A 13,783-nucleotide genomic window follows, 5' to 3' on the forward strand; every position below is an offset into this window, starting at 1 on the left:
AATGTATAAAACTAAAAACAGGAACATGTCTGCATTGGTCCCTGCCAATGCAAACATCTGATAAGTTTCTGGCAAAAATGGTAAATGGTAAATGGACTGTACTCATACAGCTCCTTTCTATCTGATCAAAATACTCAAAGCTCTTCACAACAATCTGTGCCTCATTTATCCATTCATACAGCTCTATACTAGATCTCTACAAAGATAATTGAACAAATCATTCTAAAGAGACTAATCAGAGCTTTATCACATTCATAAACCGATGGGACACACATCAGAGGCAACGAGAGGTTCAATGTCTTGCCCAGGGACACTTCGGCATGTGATTGCTGGTGGATTTGAACCCCCAACTCTTGCATTGGAGGATGACTGCTCTAACCACTCAGCCACAGCCGCCCCTAAAAAACAGTGCAGACATGTTCCTGTTTTTGTTTTCTACACCACCTTACAATCTAGCTGTTTTTTCACTACTTTTCCTTTTGATTGTCATTTTATTTTAACTTGTTAAAAAATTGTACGAATCTTTTAACTGTCTATTGTTGTATTTGTTGTCCACTGTTGTTATCACTCTTTATTAAAAAATTCAGATCTCTCTTGTAAACGAGTCCCTGAGGCTCAATGTGATTAATTTGTATAAATAAATAAAGGTTAAATGTTCAGAATCTGAGGTTCTGAACACAGAACACACGTTAAGAACATGGTGACCATGTTCTTAACGTGTTTCTGTGCTCAAAACCGCAGAGCGTGTTCTTAGGGTGTCCGGTCTTCAGGGCATCAGACCGTGTTCTCAATGTGTCCTCTGTGTGTGGACTCTTGGATTATCATAGTCGTTATTCTTGGCCATTCCTCGACATACCTCGAGAATGTTTATGGATCTCACCGGAGGACATTGACTGATTATCTTATCAGAACTCTTACAGTGACCTCGAGAGCATCTATAAGCATTGTTGACCGCTCTCATCTCCGTTTGCAGAATGTCTACGTCACTATGTGCAGTTTGTGCGAGGTGTTTTTTTTTTTATATTAGTTTTTTTTCCTCAGGCAATAAAAAAAAAGTCTGATAGAAATTTTCATGTCCCTTTTGTTCAGAACTTTATTTTCTGTTCTTAACATGTCCCCTCTGTTAAGAACCTCAGACCATGTTCTTAATGTGTCCTCTGTCTTCAGGTACACTTTGCTTCCTAATGGCGTGCTGCAGATCACCAGCGCGCATCGATATGACAGCGGTTTGTTTCGATGCATTGCTTCCAACATTGCTAACATTCGCTACAGTCACGAGGCCCAGTTGTCTGTCACAGGTAAGCCCAAACTCAGGGTGAAAATTTTCAGGAGTGAAACCAAACTAATTTTTTTTGTTTTGGGGTCTAGTTGCAGGATCTAGAACATACAAGGAGCCCATCATTCTGTCTGGACCGCAGAACCTTACCATTAATATCCACCAAACAGCCATTTTGGAGTGCATCGCCACAGGAAACCCTCGGCCCATTGTGTCCTGGAGTCGCCTCGGTAACAGCAGCGTTCACACACATGACAGTTCATCGCAGCTGGCTCACAACTGGTTTAATCTCTCACCATCAGACGGACGCTCCATCGGGGTAGAGGGGATCCAGGTTCTGGGAACAGGGAACCTGATGATTTCCGATGCCACGTTGCAGCACTCAGGAGTTTATGTATGTTCAGCCAACAGACCTGGCAGCAGGTCCAGAAGAACCGCATTTGGACGCCTTGTGGTTCAAGGTAAACAAACACAACATCAACAACAATGCAGGAGAGGCTTCCTCTTGGTTTGGAACTTTATTTTTTTTTTAAGCAATAATGACCTTGAATGACCTTGAATACAGCGCAAAGTCTTTAATACTTCTTGTTTTTGTTTTCCAGCCACTCAGATTGTCACAGCTGGGTTGGTGCTGGTGAACCCAGTGGTGCAGGCAGGCAGTCGAGAACTCAGGAATAAATAAATAAAATAACTTAATAACAAACAAAAAAGGCTGACAGGGCAGCAAAACTTAAGATATAATCCAGGGGAAACACAGGGAGCAGAAAAGGTCATCACCAGACGACAGGAAACAATACCAGGACAAAGGATAAAGCCCCCAGTATACCATACCATACCATACCATACCATACCAACTTTATTTATAAAGCACCTTAAAACAACCATAGCTGACACAAAGTGCTGTACATTAAAACACAACATAATAAAAGTGAAAATAAAAAACAGTTTAAAAACAGAAAACATACAATTTAAAACTAGATCCTGCTGGTGTTAAAAAACATACATTTTAAAAGCATACAAAATTTAAATTTAAAAACTAGATCCCGCTGGTGTTAAAAGCCAAGTAGAATAAATGAGTTTTAAGACGAACTTTAAAAATGGACAGTGAAGGGGACTCTCTGACCTGCAAAGGCAAGTCGTTCCATAACTTAGGGCCCATGACAGAGAAAGCCCTGTCCCCTCTGAGCTTCCTTCTTGTTCTTGGTACCTCCAAGAGCAGCTGATCTGCTGACCTGAGAGACCGATAGGGTATGTAGGGATGAAGAAGCTCAGAGAGGTAAGCCGGGGCAAGATTATGCAGTGATTTAAAAACAAACATGCGTACGTATGCGTGTACTGTACGCAGAGGGTTCAGACTTCATACTCGCGCATACACCCTGAGCAGCTGCAGAGCAGCTTCACAGACAAGGGGCGTTTACCTTCGGGACAAATTGAGATCACCAATTGGTCATTTGCTGACACACCTACTGGATTGATTGACAGGTCGGAAAAAAAAAAAACGAGTGCTGGCAGCCTCAGCCGCAGCAGTGTTCTGTGTTTATATGTTGTTAATAAAAATATCTAAAAAAAAAACAGGGAGCGCTGGTTCTGCAGCCCACACATCAGACCAGCCCACCAGGAAATCTCCAGACCCTCCTGCAGCCACGCTGGACCTGAGTTTAATTCACTCTTGACAAATTCCTTCATTTCTCACCATTTCAGTCATGGTATCAACAGAAGAGGAAGAGATCACTGCCTCTTGGAAAAAAAAAAGAAAAAGAAAAGGCCAGATCAGGGATGAAGAAGGGAAATTTAATACATTGGTGTCGCATACAAAACAGTCCGTCGCTGGGCAGTTTATTGTGCGACACCGCGTACGCCGTCGTAAAAATTGAGCTTTGACATGCCCTGGGGGGGGGGGGGGGGGTATGCTCGTACCTCCGCGTATGGACGTACGCGAAAGTATACTGGGGGCTTAAGACAAACACATGTGCTTAAATACAGAAACTCACGAGGACTAACACACAATACCTGTCAGGATCAGGTGTGGGAAATGAGGTAATTAGACACAAGGGAGCAGGACAGAGACTGAGGACGCAAGACATAAATACAACAAGATGGAGCCAGAGACCAGAAAAACACAAACCTTACACAGATTGAATCAGTTCATCAAAAGATTTCAGTTTTCTGTTTAAACACAAATCCCATCAGGTTATACAGCTGGGTTCTGGGGTTCTATCTGAATCCAGATGTTCATGGTGTGTTCAGGATTTTTGGCTGCTGTAGGAAACTTTGTTCCTTTTATGTTTCTAGCATTGTAACGGGTTCTGAGGATCTCAAGAACATCAGCTGACCAACGTCCTCATCTCCTGTTTACTGAACCTGAATGCATTGTGTGTGTGTGTGTGTGTGATATGACAGCAGAATTCCATCTACAGAATTGTCTTGTTGTTTGTTTTTCTCCAACATCTGAAAGGTTTGTCTCGCTGCGTCTCCTTCAGATGTTTTAGTTTCTCGTCCTTCATTCCAAAAATTCCTTCTTTTTTTTTTTTTCTTTTTTTTTTTCCAAGATGGCGCCGGTGTGTAGGGCTGCCCGTCTCTCGCTCTCTGCTTGTATTTTATTTTTGTTATTTTTACAATGGTTTGTGCAGTGTGCCGAGTCATATTTTCAGTATGATCGTTGGGCACTTTTGGAGCTCCGTACTTTTGCTGAAATTCCCGCGGAGTTTTTGAACAGCGGCCAGCACTCTCCCCCACCGGTCCTGTCTGAGATTCCTGCATTTCTTCTGCGTGACCCTGGCCTTTCTCCATTGAGGAAATGTTGCAGACGTCGTGGGAAGCGTGCAGGGATTTTGGTGAAACTGAGGCAAAGTGTGGATTATTCTATCAGGACTCGCTCTGGATCTGATCATCTCCTCTCTGACCCATGGTGCTCCCGGGGCCCGGCTGCTGGCCAGCTGCCCGCGCGCTCAGTCCATGGAAACACCTGGAGTTGTTTACCTGTGCGCTGCACCAGCAGACCAGGAGGAGCTGTTCTCCATAACCTGCGCCGCGCCTGTGTTGGACCATATCAGGATGTGTTTAATCAACGCAAGGTCTGTTTCCAACAAGACATTTATCCTCAATGACTTTTTTAAAGATCAGGAGTTGGATTTTCTGTTCGTCACGGAATCTTGGATTTCTGATGGTGAGTCCAGCGCCTTGGTGGAACTACTACCTCCGGACTGTCTGTGTTTCAATGCCCCGCGGCCATCAGGTCGGCGCGAGGGGGGGATTATTAACAGTTTTTAAAGCAAACTTGGCCTGTAAACAGCTGTCCATCCCGGTGTCCCGCGCCAGCTTTGAGCTGAGCGCCTTTGAACTTGGACACTCTCCTCCGGTCCTGTGCGCGCTCGTCTACCGCCCCCCTCGTTCTAAGGACTTCATAAATGAATTCTCTGACTTTTTGGCTGATATCACACAGAGATACACTCACTTTTTGCTTATTGGTGACTTTAATTTGCATGTGTGTTGTCAGGAGAAGCCCTTAGTGAAGGACTTTCTAGATTTATTGGACTCTTTTGGCTTATCTCAGCAGGTACACGGTCCCACCCAAGACCATGGTCACACGCTGGACCTCGTTTTAACACGCGATGTCTCTGTTTCTAATTTGAAAATCGGTGACAATGTTTTTTCAGATCACATGCCTGTATTGTTTGACTTCACCCCCCCTTGTCATACTGCTAAGACGTGCGTTCCTGCACGTACACATTCCATTAACCGTTTCACTGCTGCTCGTTTTAATGAAGGTTTTAATTCTGAGAGGATCGAACAGTTCCCGGTGTCTCTTACCACTGAGGAGCTAACCTCTCAGTTCAACTCTGCCTGTTTAGATGTTCTGGACCGTGTTGCTCCCCTTAAAACCAGAAAAACGAAACTTAAATCAGAGCCTTGGCTGAATGACGTCACGCGAGCCGTTAGGCGGCAGTGTCGCAAAGCTGAACGAAGGTGGAGGAAGGACAGGCTGCAGGTTTCTTTTCAAATGTTAAGGGAGAGTTGGCGTCACTATCAGAAAACCGTTAAAGCTGCCAAATGTAAATTCTTCTCTGATTTAATTGTCTCCAACTCCCACAACCCCCGAGTTCTTTTCTCCACCCTGAACTCAGTTCTACACCTCAGTGAGCCCTCACCTCTGGAAGCCTCAACTGAGCTGTGTGAAAACTTCCTCCATTTCTTTTTAGAAAAAGTGGCAAACACCCGGGCACTCATTTCTCCACCAGCTCATGATCTGTCCATCCCATCTCAGTACGTGGCTGTGTTTGACCACTTTGAGCCCATCTCTCTGTCCTCTCTGCACCAGGTAATGTGCAGCATGAAGCCATCTGGTTCCCCCTTTGATGTGGTCCCCCCTCGACTACTAAAGGAAGTTTTTCCTACCCTGGGTCCTTTTATCCTCGCTATTCTGAATAGCAGTTCATCCTCAGGTGTGGTGCCAAAGACTTTTAAACATGCTGCTGTCCAGCCCCTCCTGAAAAAACCTAACCTTGACCCCTCAGTCATGTCCAACTTCCGGCCTGTCTCCAGACTCCCATTCACCTCTAAACTACTGGAAAAAATTGTGGAGTCTCAGTTGAAACAGTTTTTGGGGGATCACGCTATCCTAGAGTTATTCCAATCTGGCTTCAAATCTCGCCATAGCACTGAAACTGCTCTACTGAAGGTTTTTAACGACATTTTCATTTCCACAGACGCAGGTGATTCTGTGCTGTTGGTCCTATTGGACCTTACATCTGCTTTTGACACCATCGACCACAAGATCCTCATTTCTAGACTGGAGCAGTGGGTGGGCATCACAGTGTCAGCCCTTAAATGGTTTGGGTCCTACCTATCTGACAGAACCTTCTGTGTCAATATCAAAGATTCTAGTTCGGCATCGACAGCGCTCCAGTGGGGGGTACCGCAGGGGTCCATCCTCGGTCCCCTTCTCTTTTCTTTATACCTGCTGCCACTAGGAGCTATCTTCCGCAAACACGACATACCCTTTCATTTCTACGCTGATGATTGCCAAATTTACTTCCCCCTGAGGCACAGAGGCACACGCTCTATTCAGCCTCTTCTTGACTGCCTGGCTGACATCTGGGACTGGATGGCTTTAAACTTCTTAAGCTTCAATGAGAAGAAGTCTGAAGTCATGCTGTTCCATCCCAGTGGCTCACTCATGAACCATGACATTGACCTTTTCTCTCTTGCCCCGCTAGAGAAACAAAAGGTCACTAATCTGGGGGTGATAATGGACCCGTCCTTAAAACTCAACAGTCACGTAAACATGATGGTAAAATCCTGTTTTTTTCAGCTGAGACGGCTGTCTAAGCTGAAGCCTATACTCTCCAAAAAGAACCTTGAGACAGTGATCCACGCCTTCATAACATCTAGGCTTGATTACTGCAATTCACTTCTGTTTGGAATCAGTCAGTCCTCCATTGCTCGTCTACAACTGGTCCAAAATGCTGCAGCCCGATTTTTAACTGGTACAGGCTATAGAGAGCACATCACGCCTGTTTTGGCCTCCCTGCACTGGCTACCCATTCACCTTCGGATCCATTTCAAAATTCTCATGTGTGTTTTTAAATCACTGAACAGTTCCGCCCCATCCTATCTCACTGATCTTCTGCAGCCATATGTCCCACCGCGCTCTCTGAGGTCAGCAGACCAGATGCTTCTCTCAGTCCCAGAAACCCGTCGTAAGCTCAGAGGTGACAGGGCTTTCTCTGTTGCAGGTCCACGACTGTGGAATGAGTTGCCACTGAGTGTCCGGCAGGCTCCCACACTCTCAGTCTTTAAGTCTCGCTTGAAGACCCACTTCTATTCTCTTGCCTTTAACACGTTGTGATTTGTTTTGGTCCGGTTTGTTCTCTTCTCTGTTGGCCATTTTAGTTAGCTTCTGCTGCTATTTGTATCTGTATTTCTATTTTATGTTTTCCTGTCCGCTGTGCATGTTTGGTTCTTTTGTACAGCACTTTGGTTGGCCTTGTTGCTGTTTTAAGTGCTCTATAAATAAATTGGTATGGTATGGTAAAACAAAGCCTCTTCTTCCTGCCGGTCTGGGTTCTGGTTCTGGTCCTGGTCCTGGTAGTGGTTCGGTTGGTCCGTTCTTCACTGTGTATTAGATGGATGGTGCGCTTGTTTCGCCCGCCTGCTCGGCTCAGCGGCAGCTCAGTCAGAGGTTGTGGGGGGTCAGAGGCCTCATTGTGTGTCTGTGGGCTTCATTAGAATATTAATTAGCATGCGAAGAGTTCTGCTTCACAACGCCCACAGAACAGTCTGTCAGAGGTGGAGTCCAGTTCAGTTGTGATGAACTCCAAGCATTTCTTCTGTTTTAGTTTGAACCTGATTCTGTTAAACTGGAAAAACTTCTTGTGAAGATGAAGAGAGAACGCTCATCACTGCACAGTTTCTGCTGAAGGTTTCCTCTGAGCTCTGGATGGGATGTGAACTTTTAACAGCTCACATTTTCTGAAGGCAGGAAAATAAAGAGCACATAAAGCTGAGATTTACTGAAAAGTAGTAAAAAACAAAAACCTACTTGAAAGCAGTCCAAAAAAAGGCTAAAACCAAAAACAACTGGACTTGTGTTCTGAAGATGTTCGTTTAAGATCTCACAGCTGTAAACATCTGGTTCTGCTCATGAGTCAGCAGAAACATTTTCACACATGAATTGTAATAGAACAAACATGGAACATGTTGGTGTCTCAGTTGTGACAATGATGTATAAACATTAATTAATATTAATAAACACTTTCATACTGCACCAGTTAGCGAGTCGGATTGGTTCTTCTCATCCTCAACATTTCATTGCACTGCTGACCTTGTGTTAACCTGCATATGACAAATAAACAATATGACATAACACAGATGACAACAAGTGTTGTCTTGAGGAGCCACACAAACATGAAACTCAGACTATTGATGTTTCTGAAGTTAAACAGTGAAGTTTGATTTATTTCACTGGATTACAAACTTTGTCTATTCTCATTCCAACATTTTAATGTTGTGTGTGTGTGTGTGTGTGTGTGTCCTTGTTTATGCTACTTTGTGAGGCCCATTTTTCCAACTTATACTGCATTGTGAGGACCAACTGCTCCTTATGGGGCCCAAAGCCCGGGCCCCATAAGAAGAAGTCCCGTTGGTGGGTTAGGGGCTAGGTTTAGGACTAAGGTGTGAATTGAGGATGTGTTAGGTTTAGGGTTAGGTATGTACTGGTAATGGTTAGGTTATGGATAAAGGTCATGGTTAGGCTATAGAAATGAATGAAAAATGAATGGAAGTCAATGCAAAGGCCCCATAAAGATAGCAAAACAAACCTGTGTGTGTGTGTGTGTGTGTGTGTGTGTGTATAGGTGGGTGTGTTTGTTGTGCTCCTCGGATGAGGAGTGAAACGTCTTCTGTTACAAATAAAGTCCAGTTGTTTTTGTATTGAACGTTTTTTGAATTCATCATGTCCTGGTTGACTGAGAATCTTCACCAACATGCTGCTAATGAACTCCCCTCCCCCTGTGCTCTGACCTTTGAACCCTGGGTTTCGCCCTCTTCTTTTTCCTATGCATTTAAAGTGGAAGAGGGCATAGACTCAGGAGGTTGTGTGAAGTGATGAAGACGTGTGTGTGCGTGTGTTGGCTGTCATTGCTATGGAGATGAGACGTCGGCGACGAGACAGCACCTGCTGGTGGGGGTGGAAGAGTCACAAGTCAAAGTGGAGTTTAAACAAAAACACAAAGAAGTTCAAGTTAAGGCTGACGATGAGTTCAGGGTCACAGTCAGCTCGGGAACTCTGAAGGATCGAAATATTCTGATTTCTCCAGTTTTAGCTTCTCTCCATTGGCTCCCTGTCAAATCCAGAATAGAATTCAAAATCTTACTTCTAACCTACAAAGCCCTCAACAACCTAGCTGCATCTTATATTACAGATCTTATTGTTCCATATTTTACTAACAGAGCACTTCACTCTCAGACTGCAGGTTTACTTGTGGTTCCTAGAGTATCCAAAAGCAGAATGGGAGGAAGAGATTTCAGTTCTCAGGCTCCTCTCTCCCTGATTCTGCCCATGATGCTGATACTCTGTCTACTTTAAGATTCATTCATCCAACCTTTATTTATACAGGTAAATCCCATTGAGCCTCGAGAACTCATTTACAAGAGAGACCTGATTTCAACAAAGAAAGATGACAACAATGGACAACAGCAACAACAATAAACAATTATAAAAAGTCATACTGCAGGTTTTTTTTTTTTTTTACAAATAGGATGGCTAAAAGAAAAAGGTAACAAAAAAAACAGCTAGATTCTAAGGCGAATGTAGAAAGATGAGGAACACTTTCCTTTTTATGAATCCTATAGTTAGCGTTAGACTGGGTTTACTGAGTTAATCTTTAGTTTAGCTGCTGTCTGTTCATAGAGTTTTTATAAAGTCACTTTGTGTTGATGTTTTTGCTTCTCAGCCCCTCCAGAGTTTGTGCAATGGCCTCAGTCCCTCTCCAGACCAGCAGGGGGCAGCGCAGTGTTTAGCTGCATGGCCACTGGTGTCCCAGAGCCACACCTCATCTGGCTGAAGAACGGAAAATTGCTGACTCCAAGCGATAATGGCAAACTCACCAGTGGAAACATGTAAGACTGCAAGCAGAGGGTTTGAGGTCCATTTCAGGTCCTGCAGAAATTCTAGAAGCCCCCACCCCCACCCCCTCTCTATTTGCATCCTCCCTCAGGACACTCGCCATCACCCACATCACTCCTGAGGATGAGGCCATTTACCAGTGCATTGCTGAGAACAGCGCCGGCACCAACCAGGCCAGCGCCCGCCTCACCATCAGCCAGGGACCCAAGCTGCCTGAGGCCCCCACCGGGCTCCGGGCCACAACTCTCAGCACCAGCGGTCTGCATCTGACCTGGGACCAGCCAGATATACACGCCAGCCAGCAGATAATTGGATATGTGCTGCACATCAGGAGACTGGGAGGTAAGGGGTGGGGCCAACGTGAAACACTGAAATTGTCACCTAGAACCAAACTGGTTCTGTCACCATTCAAGCTTGATAAAGAAGAGAGTCTGATGAAAACTGGTTCATGCATTTGTCACGCCTAGACTGGACTATTGCAATAGTTTATTATCTAGGTGTCCAAATCCTTCTTTAAAACGTCTTCAGTTGATCCAAAATGCTGCTGCCAGAGTCTTAACTGGAGTTAGTGGGAGAGATTTGCTCTTTTCTTTGTATCTACTTCCTCTAGGCTCGATTTTTAGAAAACACGGCATCTTTTTTCTCTGCTACGCTGATGATTACCAAATCTAAATACCTTTAAGGGGAGTTGATGCTTGGTCCATTAAACCTTTTTTATCGTGTCTCAAGGATCTTAAAGCTTGGATGGCCCTAAACCTCCTGCATTTTAATGGAAAAAGACAAAGGTGCTTGTTTTTGGACCTAGTGGAGCTTGTCCGAGCCCTCCAGTTGACTTAGACCCTCTGACAATGTCCACAGTTACAAACCTTGGTTTTAAGATGGACAGTGATTTTAAACTTGACAATCAAATAAGGGCCACAGTCAAGTCTGGTTTTTATCATTTGAGAAAATTGGCAAAGGTAAAATCTATTATTTCAAGGCAACAGTTTGAAACAGTAATCATTCTGGACCTGAGATCAGAAAGTCGCAGGTTTAACTCCCGATACTGTCAACATCAAAATGTGGATGGAAAAGGTGAAACACCCACACCTGCCTCCACCCTCATTCGCCTCACTCTGGGCCCCTAAGCAAGGCCCATAACCCCCACCATCTGCTCCCTAAACAGGTCTCTCTTGAAAATGAGTTCTCGTGGCTCAATGAGACTACCTGTATACCATACCATACCAATTTATTTCTAAAGCACTTAAAATAAAACAAGCAGCCGTCCGAAGTGCTGTACAAAATTAAAAACAAACAAAAATCAGTAAAACAATAAAAACTTCTAAATATATATTAAAAAAATAATCAGAACATCATAAGTAAAAGAATACAACATTAAGACACAGATGCTAACTCACTCTAGGTTAAAAGCCAATGAAAAAAAAGTGTTCTTAAACGAGTTTTAAAAACAGAAAGTGACGGGGCCTGCCTGACCTCCAGCTCATTCCACAGTTTAGGAGCCAGAGCTGAAAAGGCTCTGTCTCCTCTGGATTTATAAAAGGTTTTCAGGACTGCTAAAAGCATCTGGTCAGAGGATCTAAGAGCACGTGATGGTATGTAAAGGTGAAGCAGTTCAGACAAATAAGAAGGACTAAGACAGTTCAAAGACTTAAAAATAAACAATAAAACTTTAAAATGGATTTGAACCTGGACAGGAAGCCAGTGAAGGGACATCAGAACCAGAGTGATGTGCTCACACCTGTACCAGTCAAAAATCGTGCAGCAGCATTTTGTACCACCTGTAACCATGAGAGCGAGGCCTGGCTAACTCCTATCAACAGAGAGTTACAATAATCCAGGCGTGAGGTAATAAAAGCGTGGATTACTGTCTCTAAGCGGTGTCTAGAAAGGAGGGGCTTGATTTTTGACAGGCGCCTCAGCTGAAAAAAAGAGGACTTAACCACGCTGTTGACATGGCAGTCAAGTTTCAGGCAGGAGTCCATTTTTACTCCTAAATTTGTCACAATGGATTTTTCATATGGGACCAAAGAGGAAAAGTCCAAGGTGGAGAAACTGCTAGGGCCACAGGATTTAAAAAACATAACCTCAGTCTTTTTTTTCATTAAAATGGAGGCAATTAAGTGTCATCCATCCTCTAATGTCATCAAGACAGTACAGTAGAGACTGAGTGGAGCCATTGTGTTTCAAAGGGAAGTAGACTTGACAATCATCTGCATATAAATGAAACTGCACACCATGCTTTCTGAAAATAGAACCCAGTGGCAGAAGATAAAGAGAAAACAAGAGAGGACCAAGAATAGAGCCCTGGGGTACTCCCCAGGGGAGGGCAGCAGAAGCGGAGGTAAAATTATCCATCATCACATTGAAACTTCTATCAGAAAGGTAGGACCTAAACCACTGCAGAGCTGAGCCAGTGATGCCCACCCAGTGCTCCAGTCTGGAGATGAGAATGTCATGGTCGACTGTGTCGAAAGCAGCCGTTAAATCTAAAAGCACAAGTAAAACACAGTTTCCAGAATCCAGTGCTAAAAATATGTCATTAAAAACCCTTAAAAGAGCAGATTCAGTGCTGTGGTACATTTTAAAACCAGACTGAAAGACCTCCAAAATTTTAAATTCATCCTAAAAGGCCTTAAGCTGTGTGTAAACGACTTTTTCCAAAATGTCGGATATAAAGGGTAACTTGGAGATTGGCATAAAGTTTGACAAAGAGGATAGATCAAGGCCAGTTTTTTTCAACAATGGCTGCACCACAGCAGGTCTAAAATTGCTTGGTACCACACTAAACATCAAACTGCTGTTGATCACATTTAAGATAAAGGAGCCAACAGTAGCAAATACCTCCTTAAGAAAATATGGAGGAACAACATCAAGGGAGAACCCGATGATTTCATACTGGTGACAAGTTTCTCTAGATGGGAGAGGGAAATAAACTCTAAATGATCAAAAACAGCAGGACAGGGGACCGGGATGGAAGGGTCATGGGATGCAAAAGAGATACAAGCCTTAGTGTTAATAACCTTGTCCAAGAAAAAAATGAAGAAACTTATCACAAAGTTCTCCGGATGCTTCAAGAGGGGCAGGTTCATGTACATTGAGGACAGTGTTGATTGTATAAACAAAGGGTAAATGAAAAAATTAAATTATCTTTATAACTTCAGATTTAATTGAGGCCAGAATGTCTGACTTCAGAGCTAACTCCTCTGTTCATCCAGAGCTCAGCAAAGGCGGGGCCGACGCACCTGCAAATCCACCTGCTGCACTCGCTGCTCCTCCATCTTAGAACCAGATGGTGCTGAACTGCAGGAGGCCGTGGATAAAACTACCTTCAGCCACGATTTCAACAATCTGGAATCTGCCACCACATACTCCATCTATCTGAAGGCCTATTCTGCCCATGGAGGCAGCCAGCAGTCCAACACTATCACCGCCACTACGCAGCTTGAGACTGCAGCGATGACAATTGGTCGTGGTGGAGAAGAGACTGAAGCCTTCGACTTTAATTTGCTTAGAAGCTATATCACAAGTTTGTTGATTCAGTTATGCAGCTTCACCAGTCTCAGGGACAAAATCCAGTGTGTAGGTAGCAAGGATATAATCATAAAAGGCAATTTTTCAGCAGGGCCAACTGGAGCTCAGCTAAAACACTGTTCACATGTCTGCTGCCATGTTGGTCTCTCCCCAACTGTTTCAGTTCTGCAATGAGAACTTCAAATGTTCTCACTGCAGCTCAGGAGTGTGTGTATATTTACAAAATGTTTGTTTCATCCATCCTGCCGTGTGGTGTAACCACACCATTCAGCGCCATTCAAACACGAAACCCCTGATCTCATGTCAATCAATCAATCAACCTTTATTTATACAGGTAAATCCCATTGAGC

At 43.9% G+C, this 13,783-nt stretch overlaps 1 protein-coding gene across 1 annotated transcript in view; it reads left to right on the plus strand.

The window, feature by feature from the left end:
* The window catches only part of LOC119409590 (immunoglobulin superfamily DCC subclass member 3-like), a 35,577-nt gene that overhangs the window by 6,787 nt on the left and 15,007 nt on the right, over nt 1-13,783 (plus strand). Inside the window, exons 2-6 of the mRNA XM_037676490.1 lie at nt 1,168-1,298; nt 1,369-1,506; nt 1,579-1,737; nt 9,730-9,895; nt 9,994-10,244. Of these exons, the coding sequence (XP_037532418.1) occupies nt 1,168-1,298; nt 1,369-1,506; nt 1,579-1,737; nt 9,730-9,895; nt 9,994-10,244 (845 nt within the window). The remainder of the gene's footprint in view (nt 1-1,167; nt 1,299-1,368; nt 1,507-1,578; nt 1,738-9,729; nt 9,896-9,993; nt 10,245-13,783) is intronic.

This window comes from Nematolebias whitei, chromosome 5 (assembly GCF_014905685.2).
Source record: "Nematolebias whitei isolate Nwh7 chromosome 5, NemWhi1, whole genome shotgun sequence".
NCBI classification, from domain to species: Eukaryota; Metazoa; Chordata; class Actinopteri; order Cyprinodontiformes; family Rivulidae; genus Nematolebias; species Nematolebias whitei.